The sequence below is a fragment of the Epinephelus fuscoguttatus genome, linkage group LG5 (genome assembly GCF_011397635.1).
Source record: "Epinephelus fuscoguttatus linkage group LG5, E.fuscoguttatus.final_Chr_v1".
Classification (NCBI taxonomy): Eukaryota; Metazoa; Chordata; class Actinopteri; order Perciformes; family Serranidae; genus Epinephelus; species Epinephelus fuscoguttatus.
The window spans coordinates 22,002,412-22,026,212 of record NC_064756.1 but is presented as its reverse complement, the minus strand read 5'-3'; the positions used below and the strand labels follow the sequence as shown (position 1 = coordinate 22,026,212).

General features: G+C 41.7%; 1 protein-coding gene across 1 annotated transcript; it reads left to right on the top strand.

The window, feature by feature from the left end:
* Positions 1-1,298: 1,298 nt before the first annotated feature.
* ppp2r1bb (protein phosphatase 2, regulatory subunit A, beta b) lies at positions 1,299-17,489 on the top strand. The gene is made up of 15 exons (XM_049576339.1): positions 1,299-1,451; positions 2,165-2,255; positions 2,473-2,573; positions 3,062-3,294; positions 3,502-3,649; positions 3,760-3,915; positions 6,284-6,398; positions 6,541-6,611; positions 8,317-8,451; positions 12,224-12,397; positions 12,571-12,631; positions 14,802-14,956; positions 15,135-15,277; positions 15,404-15,495; positions 15,799-17,489. The coding sequence occupies exons 1-15, from the start codon at positions 1,374-1,376 to the stop codon at positions 15,813-15,815; spliced, it is 1,770 nt and encodes a 589-aa protein (XP_049432296.1). The 5' UTR covers positions 1,299-1,373; the 3' UTR covers positions 15,816-17,489.
* Positions 17,490-23,801: the final 6,312 nt, after the last annotated feature.

The following is a 23,801-nucleotide window of genomic DNA, read 5'->3' as shown; positions in this document are numbered from 1 at the left end:
ACAAGCCGGAAGAACACTAAAATATCCGGTTCGTCGGTTTTCAAAATAAAAGCATTTAGTAAACTACATAGCTTTCAAAACGAAAATTGTTTCTTTTTTTGTCTATTTATACATTTTATAAATGCAGCGTTGGGGAGTAACTAGTTACGTGTAACAAGTAAGATGCAATTAAGTTACAAAATAAATGTAAGGGTAATCAGATTACAGTTATTGAGGAAAAATATGTATTTAAATTAGAGTTACTAATCAAAATACTGGCGATTACAAGGGGGTTACACCTAATTATATTGTTTTTTGGTATAAAAAGATAAAAAGTTTCTATAGTCCAGTTTCAAACATTTCTTTGAAAAGTAATCAAAAAGTAATCAAATCTAATGTTACATTATTTTGATGAAGTGATTAAAATAGTTACATTACTTGTTACATTTTTAAGAGGGTAACTAGTGGCCTAATCTGTAACGTACTACATTTTTACAATAACCTTCCAAGAACAAAAATAAACAAACAAACGAAAATGGAGACACTACCAACCCTGCGTAGCTTTTGGTTAAACATTGGATGGGGAAATTTATGAAATGGTGTGGGGTCCTTCCGGGAAAAGTTGCACCCAATTTCAAGCACTCTGGTGATTTTTGTTCCAATTTAAGGTAATCAATTTAAGGTGGAAAAGTCTTTAATTTCATCAAAATAATTTCATAAAATACCTCTTGGATTCTAAATACTGAGGGGGACATGTCCCACCCCACCCCCCAAATCTAGGCCTATGTACAGATATGTAGCCTATTATAATTACAATGAAGCTGAGCAATTCTGTCCAATCCATTATATACACTTTACACAACATGGAATCATACTTTTGAATTTGATCGACTAATAATTCTAAATACTTGGGCACATTAGTATATCTGTATATTTATATAGAACAAGTGGGGTCAAACTTTCAAATACATTTGTTTATGCTGAATTATTTGTAAGGTCTTTCTTCACAGTGTGGGCCTGCTTCTCGTTTAAATTGTATAACGATAAAATGCGTTCACAGTAGCCTATAATTTTAATTTCAGAACTCTGTCATTGAATAGATAGTTTGATTATTTAACCTCTGCGACCACTGAGTTGCTTTATAACAATTCAGATATTCTCGTATCACTAAACGTTTTGTTTGTTCAAGTAAGTTTGTTTTTCTGAAGTTGTTTGTCTTGTTTTGTGTGGTCTTATATGAAGAGTTGCTCCTTGGCGGTTTTTAAGGTGGCTTCCTGAAGGCAGCAGCAGCGGCGCAATGGCGGAGGTGGGAGGGCCCTGCAGCCGCTCTTCCCTGGCAGAAACCCCGTAGTGCGGCACAGCAGCGCCATTCGGTAACTACAACAGTATCCAAAATGGCAGGAGCTGATGGAGACGACTCTCTCTACCCTATCGCAGTTCTCATTGATGAACTGCGAAATGAGGATGTTCAGGTAAAACATTTGTTTTGACTTTAATCGTGATTGATATTGTACCGTAAAATTAGGCCGAATATCAGTCGTGTTTGCGATTGCCAGCTAGCTAACTAGCACATATGTAAGCTAACGTTCCCGGCCAAGGCCTATCAGGAATGCTCTGCCGGGCGCACCCTCCTTTGCCAATGTACCTGACTTGCTGTTTTGATTTACGACGTTAATTATCAATAAGGAGTAACGGCTAGTGTTATTTTTGACCGGTCAGTGTTCACACCAGCGTAATTGTAAACGTAGAAAGGTTAGTTGGGTAAGAAGCTAACCAGGTCATTGGTTTAGCCGTTAGCGTTAAAGCATCGTATCGCAGTATGCTAGCTGACGTTCATTGACTAAAGTTGGCAATCACAACACTAGGGCGTGTAAGGCCGCAGTGGGTATAGCTCACTGTTGTTAGCATGGTTATGACATGTCAATGTGTGTAAAGCTATCATTTTCATTCAGCTACTTTAGCGAATCGTTTTGAAACGCTGGTTAACGTTAGCTCGCTAGCTACGTAATGCGAAGACGACGACCGTAGCCGAGATTGTAATTGATGCACTTTGCGGTAAATCCAACCTGATTTAACAGGGTTTAGCGAGGCTATACCTGAGTTCAGTCAAACACTGACACTGTTTTATAAAACGTTGCACTTAAAATGTGCCTGCTTTGCTAATGAATGTCCATTTTGTTTACAGTTACGGCTGAACAGTATCAAGAAGCTGTCCACTATTGCTTTGGCCCTCGGTGTTGAGAGGACTCGCACTGAACTCCTTCCCTTCCTCACAGGTAATAAAGTGAATCCCTTTAGCCTGTAAAAAATGATCTGATGTTTGACACAGCAGTCATGACCTCAGTGGTTTTTTCACAAGGTTGTCACACGGGGAAATGCTGAATGCGTTGTTATTTAAACCACTCTAGGCTGTTGCAATAGCTGTCACTCATTGCTTTAGACTTGTAAACGTGTGTTCATAAGTTTTTAATGAGTCTTCCTCTACTCCCTTAGACACCATCTATGATGAAGATGAGGTGCTCTTGGCCTTGGCTGAGCAGCTTGGCAATTTCACTATGTTGGTGGGAGGGCCAGAGTACGTGCACTGTCTCTTGGTAAGTCACCGGAGAGTTGATTTAAGCATATGCTCATTAATGGATAAATGTTACCCTGCTTTTGAGTAAACTTTAGAAATCATTTGAAAGGGCCATGTTGTCAGCTCTATATATTTCCATGTCCATTGTAAATAATGATTGTGTTACATAATGAGAATACAGATACAGTTTTAGTAGTAGTAGCACAGAAGCACAAGCTGTGAGCTGTGTGGTTTTTCTGATGATTTCATTCATGTCTGCTCCCTTTTAGAGGATTTGTTTATTAGAAGATAACCAAAGGGGTGCATTATTTTTACGTTATGGACATTTCAGGAATTTGACATTATAGCTTAGTGAAATGAATAGTTTAAATACAAATATTGGTGTATGCCACTTTAACATTCATTTAAAGTATAAAATACTACCTACACATTCTCATAATATCTAGTGTTTTTGAGCAGTTAAATAACATTAACCCCCATCTAAACTTATTCTTTCTTGATTCACAGCCTCCACTGGAGAGTCTAGCTACAGTGGAAGAGACAGTGGTCAGAGACAAAGCTGTTGAGTCCCTGCGAAAGATCTCTCAGGAGCACTCTCCAGTTGATCTGGAGGTCCATTTTGAGCCTTTGGTCAAGCGGCTGGCCAGTGGTGACTGGTTCACTTCTCGCACATCTGCCTGCGGCCTCTTCAGCGTCTGTTATCCCCGTGTCTCCAGCACTGTCAAGGCTGAGATCCGCCAGTAAGTTGCTTTTTACAGAGAGAAGCACTTTTTTGAGTGCTCTAAATACAATTTTTTTTTTACAGCAGTGTATATTATGTATGACATAACATTAGGCATGTAATTAAATGTATACCCGAGGTGATTGTTTGAGCCTTTTAAACCAGGCTTGGTTGGTCAGTTTTCCCTGATTAAAACTTGTTTGTTGTTGTTTGTGGTTATCTTTAGGCATTTCCGCACCTTGTGCTCAGATGACACTCCTATGGTGCGTCGTGCTGCAGCATCCAAACTTGGGGAGTTTGCCAAAGTACTGGAGTTGGATTATGTTAAAAGTGACATTATTTCCCTCTTCACTGCCCTGGCCTCTGATGAGCAGGTATCAGCACTCTTCTTCCTTTTTCTCAAACTAAACTGGTCTTTCACTCTCTGTTCTTTGCTGTTAAACCAAAGGATGGCCAAACTGTTCACATTACCTTTCTCCACTAGGACTCAGTGCGGCTGCTTGCCGTGGAGGCTTGTGTCAGCATTGCCACTCTGCTGCCTCAGGAGGACCTCGAGACCCTGGTTATGCCAACCCTGCGCCAAGCTGCAGAAGACAAATCCTGGAGGGTCCGCTACATGGTGGCTGACAAGTTCTCTGAGGTAAGCAACCGACTCCTTTGCCCTGCTAGCATCCTGGTTAATGGAAGCAAAAAATGTCGATGTAGAATCATGTCTTGTATATAGAGTTGCTGTCAAATTGTCCAGTTCCTAAGAACCATTTAGCTCAAACAATATCAACATTTGTTGCAAAGAAGGCTGAAGGCCACAATAAATGTTTTCCAGGTAGCACACATGTTCCAAGCCAAAAATGAAATTAGGTTGAAGTGTGTGGGCACATTTGGCGACCTCTAGCTCACCTGATAGAGTGTGCACTCTGTATAGGATGAGTCCTCTGTAACTGCCCAGGTTCAATTCCAACCTGTGGCCCTTTGCTGCTTGTCATCTCTGCTCTCTCTTTGCCCATCTTTCCTGTCTATCTTAGCTGTCCTATCAATAAAGGCAAAAATGGTCCAAAAAATGTCTAAAAAAGTGTGGGCACATGTTTCAGTCAAGGATAAGGGCAAACTACATTACAAATGCTGACACGTTTGTGTGTAATGCATCCTACGAAACACATAAATGTGGTGTTTTCCTTCAACTAAGTACACATGTATGTGGAACCTAAGGTCAGATTTAATATTAAATTGCATTATCAGCAAAGACAGCTGAACAATTCTTGAATTGCACTGCCTATTTTGAAGCTCAACGACAGTGGATGCTTTCTTCTGCTGCTTTATTTCCCCAATGTTTTTACTCTTTGATAGTGTTGGAGTCAGGCTGCAAGTACTTCCAGAGTATTGGTGCCTTAGCAACTAGGCAGATTTCCTGTTATTTTTATATCATTATTTTTATGTTTTGTGTTTTTTATTGCATGTTCCTTTCATTAAGACTATTGCTGAATAGTTCAGCGAGCAAAAAAGACGGAGGGTGTGCACAAGTAGGGGTGTGAGAAACGAAAACTGGCATTTGAATGTATATGGTATGAACCATGTGTACTGTAATTCAAGAGTTGAGCAATGGTGTGTGAAATTAAAATTGTAAACTCTTATGAATAGAGATAATGTGCATTCACTGGTTTATTATCTTCCTCCTAAGAAGGAATTGGTAACAATTTTATAGATGAGGATTGATGATCTTTTCAGAGATGATTTCTGATCTTTGTAGGTTAATATAATTTTGTCAAAAGGTGTTGGTCAGTTTTGTTAAAGGTATACTACGCAGGATTGTTAGTTCACATGCACCAGTAAATGTAAAAGCCAACCCCAAAGTCACTCTCGTTGGGTGTTTTGCCTCACTGTACATGCATTATTTTTGGCGATGTGTCCCTTGGATGCATGCTGCTCACAGTCTGGCAGCTAGTCACTATATTTTCCCCAACCACACCTGAGGGCTGTGGGGGTACACACCCATAAATCTACAGAGCACAGACAATATGAAGAAAATACAGGCAGAGGGCAGAGTCTCTGCAGAAAAATACACAGCCACACACTTTTAGTGGGTCATAGGTGATGCATGAGAGGATTGCTTCTGTATGAATCTATACACTTGTTTTTCTAAATTTTAATAGAATGTTTAGTACATGAATGTGGAAGGGCATATCTATTGGTAGCTTTCATTTTTGATGCATGTTTTGACAAATCTGAGCTTTTTGCACATTCACAAATCAGTGTCATGGGATATTTAAAATACAAATCAAAGGACATGAATATTGTGTGTATACAGTAAATCATCATTCAGTAGAGGAGTCAGAATTTTTTTTTTAAGTTTTCATTTTATTGTATGTTCAGGTATAGAATAATGTTTAAAAATGTACAAATGTCCGTGCAGCCACACCTTCCCCTCAAGCATTCTAGATGTGCCTTGTATGAAGAAAATGACTCAGAAACATTATTTTTCACTTTGTGATTAAACGTTCATGTGGACATGTTGAACCTTTTCTATCAGTGCATTTAGTTTTTAAAAGGACCTGCTACTTCAAGGCTTTATATTGGCACCAATATATATTCATGAGACTGCCGACTTTCACCAAAAAAAAACAACAAAAAAAAACGCAAGATCTTTATGTGACACAGTAACCTATTTAAAGTTGGAGTAGCCTAACTGGGTTTCTCTGACTCAGACTGGATAACAAGGCTGTTGCAATGCATTCAGGACTTTGGCATGTGGGAGAGAAAATGGGTTAATAGCAGATATATATAAGATAAATATAAATGATAACCTGAACTTGGAACATTAAAAATGATTGGTAAAAGAATAACACATTACTTAGGCCATCATAGTTGTTCTGTCACCTGTTATATACCCTTTAGTGCCCCCTTTTATTCTCAACTCTACATTAAAACTAACCCATGTTTTGTGTATTAATACTTTCCCCACATGCTTATTTGGATATTGAGACTGATGCTGATCTTTTTTTTTCTGAATGTAGCTCCAGAAAGCAGTGGGACCAGAGATCACCAAGAACGATCTGGTCCCAGCCTTCCAGAATCTTCTGAAGGACTGTGAAGCTGAGGTCCGTGCTGCTGCGGCCAACAAAGTCAAAGGTCAGTACACGCGGACACATAAAGTAAATGTGAGCGGGTGACTTGCTGAAAAGGTGAATTGCACGGGGTGAATTAAACAACTTGTTTCAGCTGCTTGTCCAGTCAGTTTTGTATTTTATTCATGGTGTTTTTCTTTTCTTAGAATTCTGTGAGAACCTCCCAGAGGACAACCGTGAGCAAATCATCATGACTCACATTCTGCCCTGTGTCAAGGTAAAAAATAAACTTTCCAGTCTGCCACATTGTGACATTTCTCCGGTGCTTTACTTCTCATTTGAACAAGAAACACTTTGAGTTGCTATGCGTTATTGAGCATGGAAAAGGACTAGAGGCATATCTTTTTATAGTCTTCCCCAAAGCGTTTATGCAGACGTGGTGGTACGATGTCCGCCTTAATGAGAACTGGGTTGTTATACAACTGAGATCTTATTTTCATAATGTTGTCCAGTATTCCTTTTGATGTCGATAATATTTTATTAACCAACTGAAATGCTGATATCTCAAGTGTGATGAGTCCAACAGGGCAAGCAAATCCAGTGTTTAACAGCATTACACCATCGGCTCATACAGATATAAATCTCTAAGTGTGTACACTCAAAATGTTTTGACACAACTGTCCGTTGCAGTGATGTGCTCATTACTATAAATACAGTAGGTTTAGCTAGAAAGCCTCTCTGTAAAAAGCAATGCATGTATACAACACACAGTATTGATTTATGTTCAAATTTTTTCAATTTTCTCTCCCAATGGTGGTAAACAGGTTTTGTTTACAGGCTTTATGTAATGTGCCCTACTAGACTTTATCTCTCCAGATCTCAGCAGGCAATGAGTAAAATATTTACACTGGCTAAAATGATGATTTGCATGTTGGTGAATTTTCAGATGTAGAAATAATACAACTGCTCTAGCTTTATTACCCGTGTTTGCTTTGATGCTCTTGATCAGAGCAAACCATAAAACCCATTCAAGTAGACAGTGTTCATACACACACACTAAAAATGGAGAGAGGTTATGACCACAACCTTTTAGAAAGACATTTAGGTATCCAAAGATGCCCACTAACGTACCCTAAGCATAAATGGCTGTTAAGAGGGTATTTTATGTGGGGCTGCTGCAAAAGACAGTGGGTCATACAGTGTGTCTGTGTACCAGTGTTGGTAAGATTTTGAACAGCAGGTGGCACTGTTGTTTTATGTTCAACAATAAGTTCAGTCATAGCGCTACTGATTAAAAAATCTTATATCATTGCCAGCTGATTTTTTTTTTTTTTTTTTTTTTTAAATCGCAATAACGATTACTGCAGTGAAATTCCAGGATCTGTAGACTATTATAAGTAAAGGTACAGATCTGTGACTCATTCTGTTTTTCCTGTCAATATATCAACAGTGGAACAAAACTATACAGGCAGCAACAATCTGACACACAACCTTAGAAAGCTGTAAAAAGTTACATAATTCTTAGTACTAAAAAGCTGCTATGTGATATTGGTTTGATCAGATATGTTTAATATAATCATGAGGCAACTCTGGCTCTGGAATCAGAGCTGTCATCTGCCAATTGTAGGTCAGTGGTTTGATGTAATATTCTGTATAAATGCAGTCCATTTAATCAGTGAGCATGACAGGATAATAGGCAATTTCTGTGTCCCCTAATTATATTATGCCATTTCTGTTTCTGTCTACATCATTTGAAAGTATTCCACCCACAGTAGTTAACTGCAATGACTGTTTGTTGTCTGCACTGGTATTACGTCCACTTTGCTGCGTATTTAAACACAAGTCGATTATAGCCTCCCTCTCTCTATTGTGTTGTGAATATGACCCATAGCAGTAGTTTTGATGTTTATTTACGTATTTTCTGTCTTAACTATTTGTTTGTGCTGATCTCTCTGTCTCCTGTGTGTCCCGTCTCTGACCAGGAACTTGTTTCAGACACCAACCAGCATGTGAAGTCAGCCCTGGCCTCTGTCATAATGGGCCTTTCGACCATCCTGGGCAAGGACAACACAATAGAGCACTTACTGCCTCTCTTCCTGGCTCAGCTCAAGGACGAGGTAAAGGAGATGCAGACTTGTAATCGTGGGCCTCAATTTCTCTTTTATATTTTGCATAGCTGGCTTTAGATAGTTCTCAAGGCAGCACTTAGTTTGGTAACATTCACAACAAAAGCTTCCTGTGAGGCGCCTGAGTTTGACCAACTTCTTTGGCCTTCAGTGATCAGCACGTCTGAGACAGGGTTAAGCCACTTAGTTGCAGCCATCAGATGTACCTAGCTACCACCTGGTTAGGTAGGAGGATGATTCATGCAGTTGGCAGCCACACTAAGACCTCACAATTAGAAGACTGAATTGCTGTGTCTAGAGGGAAGCAGAATGAAAAGCTGGACACAGTGCAACTCAATCCGTTATTGCCAGATGCCTTTTTATTGTATGTCGATTAGTAAAGAGCAAGTGCAGGTTTTAAACAGGTTGAGCAAGGCAACGGTTCTATTTAGACATATAGCACATAGATTGATGACAGGATGTGGCCAGTTTCATTTGCCTTGCATTTCAGGTATTTTTGTGACTCTGTGTTAGACATACCTTTATGGGTTTTTACAGTAACAAAAATGTCGAACAAGGTGTTTTATGAGTCTGGTTAGGGTCAGGTTACAGAGGGCTAGGTTTTAGAGGAGGAATGTATAAGAACAATCATCATCCGCTAACGTAACAGGTTCATCTAGAACAACAATAGCCCAGTCACATCTTGTCCCATGAATACATTTCCATGACATTAATATGCACGTTGAGATTAGACATGAGTTTGGCAGGTTAGACACAAATGTATATAGATGTTTTGGATGGCCCAAGGCTGTCAGTTCTGTCGCTGCTTTTCTTAGTCCTATTTAAAGATGGCCCCATTTCCTCACAGCACAAACGCAAGACCAAGACTGTCTAATTAGATTTCCGTCTAAACTGACAGCTTTGACTTGCAAATTTTCGATAATTCAAGGTGCATCTATCTGAGGACAGTTTAAAGGGAGCATAATGGAGAGTGTTCTGCAGACATGCCATTCATTTAAAAGCTGAATTATTTCAAATAGTCACCATGCCTTATTTGGCTACTTCTATGTTCCCACTTAGTTAACAGGCCTGACTGAGAGTGTCAAATCATCGTGCAGTGTAGGGCTTCTGGGTTTTTGTTGGTTTTTTTTTGAGGAATATGTGGATGAAGAGTTCTGTTTAGCTGTTCTAGTTGTTAATATCCTGTCAAACTTTGAACTAAAGCAGATCCATTTAAGGCTCTTGGACATAATCTTGGGCTACATGATTCTAGACAACAACTTGGAAGTCTGTTTTGTTTACAGTGACCAAAGTGGCTTGACCAGAGCCAAGAAAATTGCACTTAAGAGTAAAAATGGTTGTTCAATATAATGTGAAAACTGTTTCAAGTTTGATTTATTATTATTATTTTTAATGTAGGTTCATCAGATAAATACATTTTGTCTACCCAGTTCAGAAATATCAAAAATGTGGCTCATCATCAAACGATGTCTGTAGAGCTTTCTACGTCATTAAGATATCAGTGCTAACAGCAAATCATTCCTATACAAGACAGTCAACACAGGTGTACAGCAGACCACAATAGGGTTGGTTATTGTTTTAATTTTTAACTGATATCAGCTCTAAAACAATTGTTTCAAAATGATACTGGTGCACTTCCTGAACTGATGCCCTAAAAGAAAAAAAGAAAACCACAAAACAACAGTCAGGGACATTAAAGAACTTGAAATTGAACAATATACTAACTCTTAAAGGTGCTGTATGCAACTCTAGAAAAAAGTAGTTAATTGTTGAGTGTCATTCCCAGGTCATCAAATACAGATGCTTTGGGTGTTTAGATGGGCCTAACCACCAACACAAAGCATCTGTATTCGCCGACCTGAGTATAAGACTCAATAATCAATTATCTTTCACCAGATTATATACAACACCTTTAAGAGTTTGTCGTGTCCTTAAAAAATGTAAATATGAATGAATACAAAACACTATAAACACAGGGCTCGACAGTGTGAGCGTTTCACTCGCATTTGCAACTAAAAATAGGTGTGCGAACTGTAAAAAATATTTAGGGGCACATGTGTGCATAAAAAAAACAGCCGAAGCAGCCTATATTTTTGTCAATAAAAAAATATGATAATCTAACCGCAAATGTTGGAGGAACTCCAGCCGCCTTCCCTCTTCCCCGTGTGACACGGTTATGGGCAGTTTCCAAGCCACTGTCGGCACAATGAAAAGTCCCACTGTCGACAGCGTGGAAATAAGTCAAAGTGTGGAGGAAGCGGCGGACCTACGTACCGGGAAGCCTGCTCCGTTCTCCCCGCAGTTAGGGAGTGTTCGCCACGGTACCGCTGCTGGGCAGGGTGGAAATAAAGCCCTTTTCACACAGAGCGCACAAAGCGCAGACCTCTGCCGATGAACCCATTCATTGTGTATGTGCTACCGCAGCGCAAGAGCGCACCGCTCTGCCGCCGAGCTGAGCGGCGCGTACCGCCAGCCTGCGCTTGAATTGAAATTTTTTTAATTTCACCGCAACGCGCTGTGACAGCATCTCGGCGCCGTGCGTCCAATAGCAGAGAAGAGCCTGAAGTAGACCCAAAAGCGGTCACCATGGAGCTGTAGCTCCTGAACGAGCCTGTACGCCCCCAAATCCTGTCCTCTGCGCACTACCCCGCGGTGGGTACCACGAAGGCTCTGTGTGAAAGAGGCTGCAGTGTTTCAGAGGACCTGGAGAATGTTTTTAGGAAAGTAATAACATTATATAAGATAATCATATTGCAAAGATAATATGTATAAGATAATAACATTAAAGACAAAATTAAATTGCAATACTTTTTCAAAACTTGATGATTTTACCGTTCTGTACATTTTGTATACAAATTCATTAAATAATTTTGCTTGTAAATGTCTACTTGCATCACGTTTATTACGGAAAACACATTATTTGATCAATTTACATTGTGCCCCTAAAGTTCTTAGTGCGCTCCTTACTTTTTCAACTTAGGAGCACATGTGCTCCTTGGGGAAATAAGTTAGCGTCAAGCCCTGAAACAGATTCAGGAAACGAATTCCTGTAAGAAATAAACCCCAACCCAAGTGCAGTGGTTTAAGTCTAAATAAGAGTTGCAGTGCTAATAACAGCAAAATACTGATAATTGAGTTGGAATCAATAATTGTCTGTTTAACTCAGGAGAGACTCAACAGCCAGACCTTTCTGCATTATCTGTTTTGGACACTTTAACAGTCCACCTTAGGTGACCCTGACCTAGTTCCATTGGGAGGCTAACTTTGCTTGCCAACTTCAGGGCTAACCCCAGCATGAGTCTTTGAGTTGTAGCATTTAATCACTGAAAAATAGCCTAAACTGTGCAGACATTGCACCGCTTCATTTAACTTAATAGTCTCTGCTTCCGTTGCAGAAGCCTCATGTCATGTGTCACTGTCACACATGTGAGCTCCCCTTTGACTGCACATTTGCTGCGCACACATTCTGACACCGAAGTCTACGTTGTGATTCAGTCTGGTCGATGCTAGACGTCACAAGACACTAGTGACCCACCTTAATTTTCTATATATATCCTAAATAACTCCTGTAATGTAAGGGCTGTTGAAAGTACATTAAGTTCCTAATGACCTTCTTTTTAAACCCACTGTCTGTGGTAATTTTAATGGCGTTTGTAATGCAGTCTTATCTGCTCTTTATGATTTGTCTGATATCTAGGGACTCTAGTGATGAAGGCATGCTGCCATAAGCTTTACTTAATCATCTTAACTTTTTCTGTTACAGTGCCCTGAGGTCCGTCTCAACATCATCTCCAACCTAGACTGTGTGAACGAGGTGATTGGCATCCGTCAGCTCTCCCAGTCACTGCTGCCGGCCATTGTAGAGCTGGCAGAGGATGCAAAGTGGAGGGTCCGCCTCGCCATCATAGAGTACATGCCCCTGTTGGCAGGACAGCTGGTGAGTCATGGAGTCTAGGAACACAGCTGAAACCCATATAGAATATGTTTTAAAGGTCTCTTTAATTAGGACCACGTGTAGAACTAGAAATATTTGCAGTGTGCAGACAAACAAACTTTATCAGGCTTTGACTGTAAACATCCAGGAAAGCTAATTACACTGTCTTTTCTCAGGGAGTGGAATTCTTTGATGAGAAACTCAACACCCTTTGTATGGCCTGGCTTATCGACCACGGTAAGGAACTCTTATAGGTCAAAAATTTCCGGCAAGCTTTGTCAGACATTAACAAACTCACAAATTAAATTGTATTGTGTTGCTGCATGACATAGCGGATGTATTTTACGAGTGGTTGCTTAAACATGAATGCTTATGTAAGCAGCTTTATGGCAATATTCTTTTATTCTAGTCCAAATATTGTCCTTGTTAAAATGTTTTTACACTGAAAGTATTCACAATAACCACAAAAATCACAAATCAATTTCCTTGGGAAGGAACTCCATCCCCACATTTTCCATTTGTGATCATTTTATTTGCTTTGGCGCTCTGCAGCAGGCTGTAACACTCTTTACAGCGCACTATCCCTTTTTGAATGGTCTCATACAGCTCCTGATACATATGCTTATTTTCCATGCAACACCAGGGTAGGGTTGCATTAGTAGTGAATACTGTTTTATTTGACCCCAGATTTCTTTGACTATATATCATCTCTATAGTTTCCATATCTTTAGCATCACTGCTCTTGAGCTCGACTAGTCATGCAGGACTCAAGTGATACTGTATTATTAGTGAAAGTGAGAAAATTGGGAGCGAAGGGAGGTGTAAGATGAGGCAATTTGCAGGTCTCTGCTTTCATGTATATGTCAACTAGAAGGCTGTGAATAAGTAACCCTCTTCTTCCTGCCGCCATGTATAGTATATGATAGCTGTTAGTATGTAAAGGACAATGTGAAAGACGGCTACATCCTGTAGTACAATGGTTTTGATCAGTTGTTATCAGGATTTTTGTCTGACTTTGTGCCACCGTGGGGCAGTTAAGCTACTCTGTTGTGCGTTATCATACATTCTCTATGCATTACTTAACCCATTTAGTTTAACCTTGTTCTCGCTGGCCACAACCTGCAACTCATGCTGTGGATTTATACTGTACTTAACAGAGTTAGAAGTCACAGTCGGGTCACTGTGGGTGAGCTTATATCTGAGCTGGGTTGCCCTTGGCTGTTCTCTCTTTCTCTACCTGACAGTTAAACTCGTTCTGAGAGACGATCATCCACATTTAATTCCTGGAAGAGCTGTGTGCCCATAGAGCTACACAACACACCCTGCTCTATTTTATAACCTAGAACACTGTCTTTTGCATAAATGTTTCACTCAGAGTATATAGTGTTCCCTTCACATCAAGTTTTCCAATTAGAGAGAGAGACACACACACGCTCGCTATTGAGGACAAAGGGCCAACTGGGTTACATCATTGGAATGCAGCTGGTGTGAGTTTCCGTGTGTGTGTGTGTGTGTGTGTGTGTGTGTGTGTGTGTGTGTGTGTGTGTGTGTGTTCATGTGTTCGTGTGTTCGTGTGTTCGTGTGTCCGGCTGTGGCTGGGGTTAGGGCTGTGCCACCCTTATGTAAGCCCTTCAAAGAAAGACAGGACTACAGAAATCAGCCCAGAATCCTTCCCTCTCTGACTCTGTTATTAAGAAATCATTTTGACGTTTCACATGACATGCATGGAATGATTTCTGGCGTTTTAATGGAACTGATTTGTCAGTGTATGAAGTCAGTATACTGAGTTGAGTCTGTATAGACTTTAGCCCCTTTCATGTTGCCTGTTCAAAGTGGAATGTCATGCCATTATTTTGCCTTGTTCTTAATATAAGGTTTGGTCATGAAATGGAGGGAAAGTTGTTTCAACTCAGCGCCAGCAGCTGAGGTAGTTACGGTGCCGAATCACCTTCTGCATTAAAGAGATAGCCGGCATGATGGGTGTGATATTGTGACAGTGATGTATGTATGAGACCCACTGCTGGGAGATATAAAAAGCAGGTAGTAGCAGTTAGCAGCTAACTCAAAGAAGAAGCACAATAACCGAAAATGTCCACTAATTGAGATAACAATGGGGTCCAGGAGCTTCTTACCCTCCCAGCAGAGGTCAGCCGCCGTACAATATAGACGGTTTTTGATTGACAGTGTTGCTGACGTTACCGATTTTCATATGAATACAATCTGCATAACTTGAGGCAAGATGACAAAGTTGTAGACAAGAATATGATTCGGGGGGACATTACGCAACATCCAGGTGCAGTCAGAAAGACAGGACCTAAGCCATGTGATCCGTTCACCGCAGAGACCCAGCAGTGGACAAAACTCGAGCGCACCTTTCACACAGAATGTTGTCACTGTAATTTTCTAGTGTACGCCATCCGTGAGGCAGCCACCTGTAACCTAATGAAGCTGGTGGAGAAGTTTGGAGCTGAGTGGGCTCAGAACACCATTGTGCCCAAAGTCCTGGGCATGGCCAACGACCCCAATTACCTCCACAGGATGACTACTCTATTCTGCATCAACGTGAGTCAATGCCATCATCTCCCATTAGTTATTTTGAAGGATTTAATGTCCCAGTAATGTGACATGTAGTTGTTAGACACTGATAAAGTATATGTTCCTTTTTAAAAAGCTATTAGTCCATCATCTGTAAATGCTGTTCATTGTCATTGCTGTTGACCACCTGTATTGTTTGTGTCAGGCTCTGTCAGAGGCATGTGGCCAGGACATCACCACCAAGCAGATGCTACCAGTGGTCCTCAAGATGTCCAATGACCAGGTGGCCAACGTACGCTTCAATGTGGCCAAATCCCTTCAGAAAATCGGCCCCGTCCTTGACAGCAAGTATGTCCCTTTCATCTTTAGCATCAGATGTTTTCTCTTCACAGTGACAGAAATGTGCCATCACACTAAAATCAAGAACCAACATTGACAGTCTGTCTAATAACTCTCATCATCTTTGTCCTCAAGTGCCCTTCAAACAGAAGTTAAGCCAGTGCTGGAGAAGCTGGCCACAGACACAGACATGGATGTCAAGTACTTTGCCCAGGAGGCTATCAGTGGTAAGCGTTTTTGTCTGTCTTAATCTTTGTAGACTTTGAATGACATGAATCAGGCTGTGGGATATGTAAATGCAATCAAAATGTGGTTATTTTTGAAAGATAAGACAATATGAGGCGCCATTTTAGTGGGAATGGTAATATTTGTATAATTTTCATCTTACCTTTGACAATAACTGCAGCTCCTGTAATTTGGATATGGTATTTTCCATATTTTGATTAATTGTGTAACACCAGACATCGTATTTGTCATGGTTTGAAACTAAAGGTAGAAATAATTCCTCTCCTTTTCTCCTCTCTACACAGTTCTGGCCCTAGCGTAACCAACCCAACATGGCTAAACTCAGACAACCACCCAAGACAACAACGCAAACACTTTTACAAGATATTTATTGATGTTCAGGAACAACTGGTAAATGTATAGAGAAAGCTGTTAACATTTGTTTTATCCTTTTTCTTTCTTCCTTTTGTTTACTGTCCAATCGTAGAACATGTCCAGGCATAGCACAGGCTTCTTCGTTAACCTTCCTCTTCGCTGTAAATGGGTGCTTTAACAAAGGCAAAGTGTTAAAAAATTGCATTGAGTGGTGCATGTTGACTTATGTGCTGCTGTACTAGCTAGGCATCGCTAACCAGAACCCCTCTCACATTCCTCCCTTCTACATCCCCGGCCACTGTTGTACTGTAGTCACAGTCGTTGCAGCTTACCACATGTCTGTGTTCGCTACCTAGCACCTAGGGCTGTGCTAGCTCTCCGTGCTGCTGCGCTTTTCTCCCAACGCTAGACGCAAACTTTGAGCAGCAGATGGTGCAGCAAGCTGTTTATTTGCTGAGCTTCCTCCCAAATCAGCCCTTTGATTGCCCTCTTTTCCCTGAGACACTGCTGTGGCTCTCCAGAGAAGTGATTGAAAAGTCTTTGCAGGTCCCTTTTTTTTTTTCCTCCACCAGACCAAACCCGTTGTGTCTCTTAAATGCTTCACAGGATTGTTCTGTATAACACTCTGACAAAGAAGTAATGGGTGTCCATAACTGCATGTAATCTGATGAGCACATACTAGGGTAATCAGTCTTAAATAGTGTCCTTTCCCAACTCTTGTCTACCAGACTACCATGCCCTTGTGCACTGTTTGTTCTCTGCGGCAACACAGATTGAATTGGTCAACGAATGATTTACCTCGGCCCACTGTAATAGGGACCAGCTCGGTCGTAAAGTGTTGCTCATAATTATCCCTCCCCCAAATCCTCAGCGAGTTTGTTGATGTGCTAGGGTGGGAAGTAGCAGTCAGTTGTAATTTTCTGCAATATATTCTCAGCATTGCTCTTAATCTTTGTGCCAATGACTGATAAGCAGCCGTGTTTTCTTTTAGTATGCCTGGGTAAACAGTTTTCACCTCCTGCTCTGTAAAGAGACAACATTGTTCTTTTTCTGCGAGGGACACTTTATTCCTTAGACGTTGAGGGGATGGTAAAACTAAATTGACTACAGCTATCAGGGCCGTGGAGATTAACAAAACCATGGCACTCCTTGTGTCCTAAAGCCACCCAGTTTTCCTTCAAATCCATGCTAAGTCCTCCACTATACATGAGATTTAAAAGCATAAGGTCAGAGAATGTAAAGAGCCATCCAGCGATTCCTGCTTGCAAATCTCTACACGATGGAGAACAAGTGCATGCTTTCAAAGAAAGTGGGATGGGGGACATGGAGCATGTGTACGTAAGGCTGCATAATGTTTTATTATGGGGTGGGAGCTGGGGTGGTTATGGGCGGGTTGAATAAATGTATCGTCTGTGTTGATAAAAGAAACTTTTGTCTTTCCCTGAACTACTCCCGCTGTTCCCTTCTCCTCCCCACCCCTCCTCATTTTTTTCTTGAATAAACCTTGATTGTCGATTGTCCTGTATTACGAAGACTGTGCTTTTATTTTTATTTTGAATTCTCTCCACAATTGGGATGCTGTACTACTGTATCTTGATCTGAATAAAGTAACACAAAGGAACCGGTGTAGCCTGCTTTTATACTGCTCGAGCACATAAAGGCTTCTTGTCACTGTAATTGCTCATTTGCTCCTTGATGGACAAGCAGCGGGTAATGATCATCAAAACAACCACTTTATTGGAATATTTAATGAAGTGAGCTGTACAATGGCTATAAAAATATTCTCATTAAATCACTGACTCTGGATGTTTGATAATCAGCAGAACAAGATGCCTCAACGTCATTCATTCATTTTCTGTAACCGCTGATCCTTTCGGGTCGCGGGGAGGTGCGGTACACACATAGAGACAGACAACCATTCACACTCAAATTCACACCTACGGGCAATTCAGAGTCACCAATTAACCTGCATGTCTTTGGACTGTGGGGGGAAGCCGGAGTACCTGGAGAAAACCCATGCTGACACAAGGAGAACATGCCAGTCAGTTGATGTGTGGTGTCAAACACTTAGACTCATTTAAAGAGTAAGATCATTTCAGAGTAAATGTATTGAATCCATTTTTTCTCCCGAAACTGCCCAACCATTGTTAAGCTACATGGCAACCACAAGTACACTAGTCCTGCCAAAAGTCCTGGACAGTCTTGAGGTCTGGACTCAGCCACTCAAGGACTCAACATTTCTGTCTTGAAGCCGCTCCCGTAGCTTTGGCTTTATATTTTGGTCTCCTTTTCTTGCAGGGGAAATAAATCTCCCCAGTCACAGTTCTCTTGCAGACTGCAGCAGGTTTTTCCTCGAGGAGTTCTCTGTCTTTTACTGCATTAATTTTCTCCTCAATCTTCACAAGCCTTCCAGGGACTGCTGCCGAGAAGCGTCCCCAAAGCAGGATGATGCCACCCCCAGGCTTCACGATGGGAGATGATGCGTTTCTGCTGATGTGCTTTCAGCAAACTGTTTTGCAATGCAAGAAAAGCTTGATTTGGGTCTCACTGGACCATCAAGTAAAGCTGTTGACTATCAGAAAGGGTCTAATTATATCCTCTGTGACTTTGTAATGTGAAAAACCTGAAGTCCAAGAATTTTAAAAACTCCTTCCCTGCTTTGTAACAATATCCTTTTAAGCATGAAGTGTTGCTTCTCAGCCTGTAAACGACTCAGGAAAATGTGGGATTAATTTCCCATGTTCCTGGTCTTGTATTTGGTCAGCTCTGACCTGGTAGGCGGCTGCTGTGGAGATGAAAGCGTGGGTCCTCCAGGCTGTTTTGGCCACAGGGAACCACACGGAGCAGGGCAGGATCTGCAGCTGACACCTGGCCTCACCCTGACTACTGCTGGGGAGAGCAGCACTGCAAAACAAGAATCAAGGGCTGGGCTGACAGAATACTCTCAAGCATCTATAGTTTGAACACATGAAAGTTTCCAGGGTCTGAAAACAACATTAACGCAGCAAACTGAGCTGTAGTTTGGATTTTGCAACGTGTTATGTTAATTCCAAATGAGCAATCAACAGGGAGGATTAGGGTAATAAATCACATGGCAGAGATCTTTATGAGAATCTCAACCTTCCTTTTTTAATCTCCTCAAATCTCCCATCAGCCCTCCTCGGAGCCATGCGCCCTCCCAATCCTCCACCCAGCCCTTTGACTCTATATACCTCAACACCAGAGCACGTTATGCACATATACTGTAATGCACAGGCCGGTGCAGCTGCTGTATGTCAGCACATTGCTCTACAGCGAGACCACCTTGAGAGCTATTGTGATATGCGAAGTAGGAGGATTGATGGTCAATGGAACCTTTGAGACTTTTGACTTTTCCTCACCATACTACCACGAAGAGTGTGTTTTTTTTTTAAACTGGTGATCTAGACGCAGGAGGAACATGCCAAAGCTTTGAACCGCAATTTTTCCTACGACTGAAAATCTTCATTAAAACACGATTACTTGAGGGCGAGGGCTAATCCGCCCCCCTAAATCCACTGGAGTTCGTGAGGCAGTAATGAAACAGCAGCAACCTATTTCTTTCTATTTAGATCCTGTTATTTGGGGGGATTTTCAGCAGCCAGAGCCCTTGACAGCGCTGAGAGCCCTGACGTCAATGCAGCTGCCTCCCAGGACTGTGTCATTTATAATGAAAGGAGTCAAGCAAAGCCCCCACACTGCACAGCACACACACACATACTCAGTGAGGTCAGATGCTCTCGGGGTGACAAATGACAAACATCAGTCGGGGAGAAGGAGAGTGTTGGCCTGCTCATTTTCCTTAAGTCACCTTGTCACTTCAGCCCCCCCCCCCCCCCCCCCCTCCTCTCTTCATCCTGCAGCACTGGTTTATAAACCTGTACAAACTTTCTACTCCAGATCATATCAAAGCAACATGAGGAGTGTGTGACTCTTGGCTTGGCTGTAACATCCAGCTCAGAGCCTGCAGGAACCAATTTTATTCCAGGCACTACTGGGTCATCTGTACTGGGATTTCAGACTCCGTCCATCTGCCGGCCAGCGTGTGTTCGGCGTGTTTTCAGAGACAAGGGACTGAAGCTGAATAATGGGGGGGACACGTGTATGAGTGACCTTCAGTGAAGAAGTGATTTCATATTAGAAAACACACACACCACACGGAGCGACGGCATTTACGTCAGCCTGTGTGTGTTTGCAGTTTTTAAATGTGTGTGTGTGTGTGTGTGTGTGTGTGTGTTGTGCACAAAGGTGCAGCTCATTGTAAAAGTTTTTTTTTTTTTTTACTTTGCATTCAGATTTCAGCAATCATCTCCAAGCCTTCATTTATTTATTTATTTTTCTGTATGCAGCTCTAATTCTGAACAGTGCTGTGATCTCCTGCTCTAAAAAATACGCAGTAGGATGTTGTCATCCACCCTCCTCCTGTTGTCATGGCAACCATTGATGTCATTACAGTATACTTTGGCCTGATGAGTGAATAGGCGCCTGATATTGTGATATTTTATTGGAGGGGGGGTGAGAAAAAAAAAGAAGATTACCACTGTCTGTCCTTGTATCAGCTTTCTTTTCGCTGTCTCTTCCCTGGAGAATGTGTGTGTGTGTGTGTGTGTGTGTGACAGACAGCCAGCTGAAGGTCTCAATGGCAGACAATGGCACTGAACGCATACTATAAATACCTACATTTAACTGGCAAATGCTGCCGTCTTTTCGGGAAATTTGCTGTCAGGTTGCACTTTTCATATGAAAGTGTGTCAACATATCCCTGTACATTTTATCTGTTTTAGGAGGTGTTGAGCAGGAAGATTTTTTTCATGGGGTGGATCACATTCAAAGCTGCTGTCTCACAGCTCTTTTCACAGAGTCAAATTCATTTTGCATTAAAGGCAACAGATGCAAAATGTGAGGCTACGTCGCCTGAAATCTGATCAGCACGAGTGTGACCCATCCCGAGTGTCAGACTTATCAGTTTGGATCAGCAGTACCAAATAGTGTGTTGTGCACATGGTCTGATCCCAGGAAAAGAAGTGAGACCCTGGTTTCCATGAACAGACTTACCCTTCCCTCCTCCTCCCCCCCTTGCCTTACCTACCTCTGGTGCTGTATTAGTGGGATTAGCTGTTCTCTGTCTGAGTGTGCTGATTGGATTGACGTGTTCTCTCGACATGATCCTTTCCACACAACAGGGACAAACCTCAGCTCTCGAACAGCACCAGGAAGAGAGTTTTTACTGTCTTGTAGCATATTGTGCTTTGCATTTGCAGCCTGAAGTCGTCCTCTCAGATGTGAGGCTCGGGTCAGCCAATCAGAGCTCGGCTCAGGACAGGCCCCCTTGCAGCTGCACTTTACTATCAAAAAGATGTTTGAGTTTCACCTAGTTTAATAAATATTAACAGGCGGTCACCATGGAGATGGACTGGATGTGATGTCAGAGATCAGTGATCTCAGCCACCGGTCATGCTTCGGTACTTATCAGTGGGAATGAATTATTCAGTCCCTCCTCACGCCTGTAAACACTGAGTGTGGAAGAGTTCTGCGAAATGCTGCAGCAGCTCAAGTGTTTTATCACAGAGAAGTGTGTTTCAGTAAAAGGGACAGGCCACCCAAATTTAAAACAGAAAACTAACAAAGTTTTTGGTTTCTATATCCACTGGGGCAGCCTACACATGTGCTCAACCATATTTTGACATATATTATGTGAGGATATTTCCCAAGTCTGGTCGGATTCTTCACCTCGATGTGTCGTTTTAAATTTGTTGTTGATGTGGCTGGCACAATTTGAATAAAGTCACATTTTTTTCTGTTGGAATATGTACTGATTTGTTCATAAAACTTCTTCAAACATTCATGGGAAGCTGCATTGTCTGAATTGCCAGTTGCACTAGCAACTAGTGCAACTAGTTGTATTGAAGTCTGTCCCCCTGTCAAATAGTGCCCCTTCCAGTAAATTGTGTTGCACCACCCTCCTGTAGTCGGGTAAAGGAAAAAGTCTGGAAACATTGGAAACAACTTTAAATGACAGAACAGTACTGGGTGCTAGAGGGGAAGAGGGGACGACAAACAGCAAAGGGCCACAGCCCAGACCTGAACCCACGGCCGCTGCAGCGAGGACACCGCCCCCTGTACATGGGACGTACACTCCACCCACTGAGCTGGCAGACGCCCCAGCCCCATAAACAGGCTTTGACACTTGCTGTAAACCCTTGGGTGCCGTAAAACACAGTGTGTGAGTGTCGTTAACTGTCACGAGAGTGAATGACACTCACGTTCACGTTCATTAGCTGTAACTTGTCACCTAAAATATTAGCATTCATGAAACAACACTGTGGATTTTATGACAGAAGACCTGGAGCATTGGTCTTGGTGGAGGTCTGCGCTCTCAGAGTGCCCTTCTAGTTGGTGATGGTTGAAAAGACTCATCCATGAGCCTGAGTGACTGCACACTGAGTCTATGGAACTTTATTTCCACACTGAGAACTGAATTAAAGGAACAGTTGGTCAATTTTCAGGTTAATCTGGCCGATTGTCGAGGCAGAATTCTCAGCTGCATTTCTCAAAGCTGTCTGCATGGCTCTGTAACACATGAGATGAATGAGAAAGTGTTTTCCTGTAATTTAGTTAAACCAACTCTTTAATAAGATCTGACTTGGTGTTTTTTGTGTGTCCCATTTGTCACCTGATGCAAACAACAATAACCTTCATGATTTGGTGTTAACTTTCTCCTGCTGGATATGTCCCAATCACCATTTTGTTCTGCAAATCTGCTGCCAGAGTCTTGACTCGGACGAGAAAACATGAGCTACACTGGTTACCTGTTGCTTGTAGAACTGATTTTAAGATTTTATTGATTACTTACAGAACCATGGGAGGCCTTGCTCCAAGTTATATAACAGATCCTTTTTTGCCCTGTGTTCCTTCTCGCACCCTGAGATCCTCAGATGCATCATTTCTTGTTGTACCAAGGTCTAGATTCATTCACAAAGGCGACGGAGCCTTTGCAGTCTGAGCTCCACAACTTTGGAATGACCTGCCTGAGGAGATCAGGGCTGCAAACTTCTGAAAACCTACTTGTTTAAAATTGCCTTTCAGTGATTTTAACGGCTTTATCACTCTGTTATGTGTACTCTGTTTTTACTGCTTATATCTTGTTTGTCCTTTTTTTCGGTTTTGTTAAGCACTTTGTGACTGTGTTTTGAAAGGTGCTCAAAAACGACTCAGCACATTTTCTTCTTCTGTCTTGTCACCTGTTATTCAGACCAGCTGTGCAGAGTTTACCACCACGGGGTAATTCTGCCCAGGTACGCCGTCATTTACCAACAGGTAAACATTACTTTTTAATCGCTTCCTCTAGACTGCTTGTTCTTTTGTCATTGAGCGGAGAACTGCACATCTGTCATCTCCTCTATAGGTGTGACAGGAGATATGTCACACATTTGTGACTACAACTGCGACAGCATTAACCCAGTCAACAAATATCTGCTTGGTAAAGTCTGGCTGTAAAGAATATAAATATTTCAGTGATGCAACACAACCAGTCCTGTGGCTCCTGCTGGATTGGCCGCCTCGGGAGCTTTAGTTCTGGTTGAAATGACTTCAGGTTCAGCTATGACTCAGCAGTTTATATGAAGCTCTTGGTGTGATTCATTTTTCCAGGCCATTAGCCCATGCCTACACCATGCAACCCTAGGGCGCTATCAGACAGCTGCAGTTTGTAGTCACAGGACAATTGGATTATGTGGGAAAGATAGCAGAGTATGTGTGGTAAGAAATGCTTAAAGGGACAGTTTATCCCAACATTAAAAATACATATTTTTCCTTTTACCTGTAGTGCTTTATATCAAGTTTGTTTTGGTGTGAGCTGCCAAGTGTTGGAGATATCGGCTGTAGACATGTCTGCCTTCTATTGAATATAATGACA

Excerpts from the sequence above, each read along its gene's own strand:
- ppp2r1bb (XM_049576339.1), top strand. The coding sequence starts at position 1,374 with ATGGCAGGAGCTGATGGAGACGACTCTCTCTACCCTATCGCAGTTCTC. Across the intron at positions 1,452-2,164 it reads TGCGAAATGAGGATGTTCAG|TTACGGCTGAACAGTATCAA; the intron begins GTAAAACATTTG and ends TTTTGTTTACAG. Across the intron at positions 8,452-12,223 it reads TGGCTCAGCTCAAGGACGAG|TGCCCTGAGGTCCGTCTCAA; the intron begins GTAAAGGAGATG and ends TTTCTGTTACAG.